General features: G+C 42.8%; 1 protein-coding gene across 1 annotated transcript; it reads left to right on the forward strand.

Moving 5' to 3' along the window:
- Nucleotides 1-5,006: 5,006 nt before the first annotated feature.
- On the forward strand, nucleotides 5,007-6,351 carry LOC148013240 (MLP-like protein 31). The gene is made up of 2 exons (XM_087668073.1): nucleotides 5,007-5,295; nucleotides 5,724-6,351. The coding sequence occupies exons 1-2, from the start codon at nucleotides 5,115-5,117 to the stop codon at nucleotides 6,044-6,046; spliced, it is 504 nt and encodes a 167-aa protein (XP_087524199.1). The 5' UTR covers nucleotides 5,007-5,114; the 3' UTR covers nucleotides 6,047-6,351.
- The last annotated feature ends 588 nt before the right edge of the window (nucleotides 6,352-6,939 follow it).

The following is a 6,939-nucleotide window of genomic DNA, read 5'->3' on the forward strand; positions in this document are numbered from 1 at the left end:
AAGAAGGCACTCAGGCCACAAGATACTTAGGCTGCTAAATCCATAGAGCCTTTGAAGCCCAGCTCCGTAGAATCTAAAACAATCTATAGGCCAAAATTGCATCCTGCTACTAACAAACTATCTCAACCAGGGCCTACTAGTGTCCCTTAGGCCTCAGAAGCACCATTACCAGCCGCATCCTAGCTGATTTGGCAATGTGGAAACTCAACTTCTAAATCATCACCAATTTGTGTAGGGTTCTGTCGATCAAGGTGGTGGATGAAGTGATCAACATTGGAAGCAGGCTCAAGGAGAAATGGCTAGATGAGAGAGAATAGAACCCCACCCTCTAGGGCATATAGGATGCCAAATTTTGGTAAAACAAGGTTTTTGAGGTCTCGAGATCATTGCCGGGCTATGAGTGCCAGGCTACATGGCAAAGGTGTATCTATGATGTAAATTTGGACACTTGGGTGCCTCTCTACAACACCCTCCCATTAGAATGCAATAACCTGACATTCATGCCATGCCCCTGAAGGATGGGAGTGGATTTTGACCCCAATGTCCACGGTTGGTATGACTTCCCTGTAATCTATAGTGTGAATTGTACTAAGCCTTAAGAGGTGCTTATCTTCACCCCAAAAAATCCATATGACTCCATAGTACATTTTGTGGATGAATTCTCCTCATGCCCCGACCTTGCATTCATTATTACATAAAATTGCCTTAGACTACTTAGAATACTACTTAGGCAGACCTCACTCCACAAGAACATAACCTTCCGTCCCTCTATTTTGATCCCAACACTATAAATAGTTGGGCCATGGCTCATCGATTCATGATGCGCGCTTCTCTTCTCAGTTCATTTTGTTTATCCCTTCTAGAAGATATGAATGATAGCCACTTTATGCATTGCAATCATCCATTTCTCTCTACTACAACTTTGCAAGTCTGCTTGTATCTCAAAGGGTACTTGCAGAGTTGGCAATTCTTGAACAAATCTCTTAGGCACCCTTCTCCACCCCACTGTGAATGATGAAGCTTAGCTCTCATCCTTCCTATGTAATAAAAAAGAAAATGCAAAAAAAAAGAGAGAAGAAGAAGAAAAAAGAAGTTGAGAAAAGAAAAGAAAAGAAAAGAAAAGAAACTAGAGAAAGAAAGAAAGAAGAAAACAAAGATGAAAAGAGAAGAAATCACATTGAACAGCAGTTCACTCCACATAGGCCACAGTCACTACACCTCAAGGTTCTCAAGTTAGGTGCATCCGGTGGCTCCGATCCATCGGCTCCATCACTTTACCCTCTAGCCTCATTTTGATTCCCCACTTCAAGCTTAGGGCACACAAGGGCAGGACATGCCCAAGGAGGTAACACTCGTCTATGGTTAGACCTGGCACCCTAAGCTACACCCACCACACCTCCATTATGCACAAACAGGGTCCTCAAGTGTGGGACAACACCCAGGCTTAGACCTAGCTCCCAATTCCACTAGCACGATGCAACACATAGTAAGGTAGACACTCCCCCTAGGTAGCGCACTTATTCTCTTTTTATGTAATGCCGCATGCTGCAAACCACCAACATCGGAGGCCCCACCATCCACTGAACCAACAACAATCCACACAAGGTCCTAGCATCCATGCAATACATTCTTGAACCCCACTATCTCAATCAGCTAATCAATCTCCCCCCAAAACCAATCTCAATGAGACCCCATCATCATCAACTCGCACGACCCCCCTTTTCAATCATCGAATCTTCATCAACTCAGAACTAACAGTGTCATGAAACTTGCAGTTGTCTAGGAGGGGGTAATGTTCCACGAGATATCACCATGTAGCCCACACGACAAAGAGGAGAACCAAGGAAGTCCCCATCAAAAAGTGAATAAAGAAGCTCATTCTGCTCAAGTAGGAATAGTGGAAGAGAAGGCAAGCTCTGAAGAAATGATGGAGAGTACCGGATATTCTAGCAAGGTGCTTAGAGAGAATGTGGGAAAGCACTGGATATTCTAGCAAGGCTCTCTCAAGTATGAGGGAGAGCTTCTGGGGTCTCTCGCAAGGAAAGCACGAGGTGTAATGTAATTCATTTTATAAGAGATGCCAAGTTGCCTCCTGTGCGAGTGGTAAAACCTAAAGGGACATAAGCAAAAGGATAAAGGAGCTTGAAGGGAGTCTGCAAAAGCTACACCTAGAAGGGTGAGGGGAAGGATCTCTGTCGAACACCATACTCAGTTTCAAGGATGGATACATCCATCTAGGATCCACCCACCCACTATTTCCCAAGAATGATCGTCCAACACGATATTCAATTTCAAAGGAGAGATCCACTCAAGGCCAATGTCAAAGAAGGACCCACCCCAACTACATCTTCAATTCCATCCAACACCATCCCCTGCAAGGGCTTGTATACAAACTCAAAAAATCCATGTGGCTACCCCATCCCACCTTCCAACTACTACACATCAGTACCATGGGACTAGCACTAGACTAGGAGGGGAGAAATGTTAACCTCAGCACAAGAAGAAAATGAAAAAGGTGGAAAAGTGCAAGTTGGGACCTAAAAGGGGTGGCCTAGGAGGAAATTGGACACAATCAAAGAGACAGGATGGATAATGACTAAAAGCGCAAGGGTAGCCTCAAAAATCAAGTCAAAGGAAAAAGCACATTTTTAAATTCAAGCTGCCTCTACAATTGTTGTAAAAGAGTAGCAGGCTTCCTCTTGTGCAAATTGTAAAAGGTAGATAGACATAGGTATAAGAAAGAAGGTAAATAGAAGACACATAGAGGAAAATGAAAAAATGACCCTACCACGATGGCCAGTCATGTAAAAAAGGAATGACCACCCAAAAGGGATTTAGGGTAAATAGAAGGTAAATAGAAGACACATAGAGGAAAATGAAAAAATGACCCTACCACGATGTCCAGTCATGTAAAAAAGGAATGACCACCCAAAATAGAAGACACATAGAGAAAAATGAAAAAATGACCCTACCACAATGGCCAGTCATGTAAAAAAGGAATGACCACCCAAAAGGGATTTAGGGTTATGTATAAAAGCCAAAAAGTAAATGGAAAACTCATTCTTTGGTGTGTGGTAAAAGTGGACTCGTTTTCTTTTCTCCTTCTCTTCTCTTTACTTGCTTGTGAGTACTTGAGGGAGGAAGTGTGAGTGAGTGTGTGAGGGTGAGGGATCTTGAAGGTGATCTTTCTTTATCATGAAAAGTGTTAGATATAGAATGGCATGTATTGCTTTATCAATGCTGATCATCTTCCCTATATTAAAATCAACCTTAAGTAGATATAGTGGATGGAAAATCTAAAAATTGTTAAATATTTATTTTCAAGGAATCTAGAGTTAACCATACTATTAATGTATCTAGTTTCCATGAGTAAATATTTATAATAGGAATCTTATCATGATGTAATATCTCTTAGCTATTGAAAAAACTTAAATAAAAGATGGCTCTTTGTCTTCTACTTGTGTAAGCTCAATAGCTTATAAAAATATATGTTAAAATGTAAGAAGATTTATATGGAATCTTAATAATGTATATTAAACTAGTTCATTATGTATTGTAAATCAAGATGTTTCAGTTGACATTTTGTATCTCCGACAGGGCAAGCTTGACAACATGGCATGCAAAGAATAGATCCACATATGGAGTCCATTGAATATCAGTGGATTCACACACGTGGAGTCACATTGACTCTACCTTTCCAAGCTTTGCACGAGAGCCAAGGAATCTTTAGCTCGATCTTGCTATGGATAACATGAACCCATTTGGTCTCTGCTCAAAATTCTTACAGTGTGTGGCTTGTAGTCCTTGTTAACTACAACATTGCACCATGGCTTTCTACAAAAAAAAGACACCTAATTGCTCGTCTTTGGGTGCTACAAAGTCAAGAATATGGACATCTCTACATGGACATTGCATGGAGAATCTTGATCAGAGGCACGCATGGCCTTAAAAGTATATTGTCCTTCCACATGATGGGCTGTTGGATTATGATCCTGGTTTTCAGCAGAATGAAGCAGCTGGGAAGTAATTGTGGCATTAGCATCAACAACATGATCAGAAATATTTGCAAGATCATGAGTGGCAAGATCGTCATGGGAATAATCAGTGTCTCCATCCGCAAAGTGAGTCACTGCATCAGGATCATTGTGAGAATTAGAGGCATGGACAACACCAATAAAAGTAGCACCATCAGCAGCAACAGGGTCGCCATCATCATGAATCGTTGAGGTCCTGTCTCGATAATTGATCACTCCCAAAGAAAAGAGAAAAGTGGAAATTATGGCATCATCCTCATCGCAGGCAGCAGGATCGCTCTGCTCTGATACCATGTTGGAATCATAGCCTGGGGGCTGTAGAGCATCAAGGAAAGGAGCCATGTGAGGAACCGAGAAAAAAGAACAGCAGTACGATAGACAAGAAGAGAGAATGATCTATATGCGAAGGAAGATGATTGACTTGATTCATTTATCATTGGGCGATACATTCACTATTTGTAACTGGATGTTTGCATGATCTGAACAGACACGTGGCTATTCATGTCTCGATGGATTTTGGATCCATTCACACCAACATCTCTGTGTCCCATCCGAACTCCCTCACGCTAGCTGCTCTCTCCCCCGATCGCCTCCCAAAACAACGTACTAATTTCACGTTCTGACGCAATAGGGTAAACGGCATTAATCTTCTTATATCCAATCTCAGTTTAAATCTAGAATGTGCAACTCTAACGTTTCTAGACGTCAACTTGGCTTTCCTTCAAATTGTTTGAACACAGAACTTTAAAGCCATGGTCCGAGAACCACCAAGTTGTCGTGTCGCATAACAAAAGAACGACAAATGCCCTACTGGCAGGACTAATATTTATTTTATTTCCTTTGATTGAAGCGGTCAAAGTACTCGCCCACGCGATCGTCAAAGGCAGAGGCTCATTTTTCCTCTGCCTGGATTGACTAGAAACTGCTGGCACAGCAGATGGACTGGACAGAGCAAATATAAATAACGATCCCGGGTACCTTGATGAGATCAGTTAGCGCAGCCAGCAGCCCCTTCTCCCTTCTCTGATCGCTGCATTATAAGCTGTGCTTCTACCAGATAATTAACCTAGTATAGCCGAGATGACACCGTCGACGTTCAGTCTGGAGATCGAGTGCAAGGTTTCGGCCAAGAGGATGTGGCGCGCCGCCTATGAGTGCGCCCCTCAATGCCTCCCCAAGGCCCTCCCAAACCTCATCCGAGCGGTCGACTACTCCTCACCCCTCTCGCCTGGCTGCATCGGCACCCTCCTCTTCACTGAAGGTACGTCAGCTGGGCATGAATAATTATGACTCCTCCTTGAATTGCTCCAGCGCCTTCCCTCACATAAGACCGCGACTCCCGAGCAATCCTCAGCTATAATATATGTGGCCTAGCTACATCCACTAGTCACGATCAATTATCTATACTTTGATTGACATGTAACTTTGCGAAGCCCGCCCCACCTATAAACCATACACGGCCAATCGCACACCATAATGGAGTTTGTGACCGCCAGGGTACTAACTTGAATCGACATAGATCGATCGTGCAATACACAATAAACTTTAACATTAATTCACCGGCGTAGCAGGCAAAAAAATATTCCAGTAATGATAATGAAAGGTGGCTTTTCTTTAATGCTACGACGTTCTAGCTACACTGAGATGATTGACTCTGGTATTTCTGCTGCAAATGTTGTTCACCTGCAGATCATGTGAGGCTTGCCAGGGAGAAGCTACGAACCGAAGTCTCGTTTGCCAAAGAGAAGTTCGCGGAGGTTGATCCTCACGCATACAAACTCAAGTCTGTGATGATAGAAGGGGGATTTTTGGTGAGGTTCTTCAAGAGCTACCAGCACACGGTGCAAATCAAGGAGGCTGGAGCGGAAAGCTGTGTCATTCACTACGCCTGTGAATACGATCCCCTCGATGACCAACATACGCATCAATTCCCCGAGGAGGCCAAAGGCGTGGTGATCCAGACATTCAAGGCCGTGGAGGCCTACTTGCTCTCCCACAACGACTTTCTTTAATTAGACCCCTAAAAACACTGTCCTACTTCTCGCGAATAAGAAGCACACCCATGGTCTGGGAATCCATATTCAACGTGTGAATCTTGCCTTTTCACTTTCTTGTAAGTTCTTATTGTATACCAAAATACGCTCCAGCTCCAGTCTGCAAACTGTTATAAAGTAAAGGACGTCCCTTATTCGAGACGTAAGTGTATCCGGGCCTAAGATAACATTCGTCCACTTGTTCCAGCTCACTCAATTCTTCGTCATGTATGCAAGTGTTTCACCACCGCTAGTGTCCCAATAGAAAGTTTTTGTTGTTGGCCCATCTCCACCTCAACTCAAGCATGTCTCTATGCATGCGTGTTGAACTTTAATGGTTGCTCTATTAAGAATGACTATGTTGTACTTAATTTGGGCCACATGATTCCGAGTTGTGTATAGGTGTGTAACGGTTGCTAGATTGACAAGAAAGCGATTTTCTCAAAACTCCATGGCTAGATCACTTAGCCAAACACATCCAAATACCCATATAGAGCCTTTGCTACATATTACTTGCCAATCGTTATACAATCCCAACATTAGAATGGGGTTTTGATATAAACCAAGCGATCACTAATCATGTAGGAGTATGGGGAGACAAAGCAACAACATCCCTCACTTTTGGGGACTCCATGGCATATAGAATTAGTGGAAGTAAGTTCTAAACTCTTTTAGTTTTGGTTTTCCTCTAGACGATGTTCCCAGAAGTCACATTTTGGAATTGTAGTTTCCCCTTGGATTTAAAGCCTCTTTGCATTATCCCTTCCTCATGTCTTGTCTAAGATGATTCACTCTAACATCTCGATAGCCATAAGTTCATCTTTCCTTATTGATTCGTACATCACAAGCTTGACATCCATGCACTCTAAAAG

Source organism: Lygodium microphyllum, chromosome 26, assembly GCF_053477565.2.
Source record: "Lygodium microphyllum isolate KBCC chromosome 26, Lygodium_microphyllum_v1.1.10, whole genome shotgun sequence".
Classification (NCBI taxonomy): Eukaryota; Viridiplantae; Streptophyta; class Polypodiopsida; order Schizaeales; family Lygodiaceae; genus Lygodium; species Lygodium microphyllum.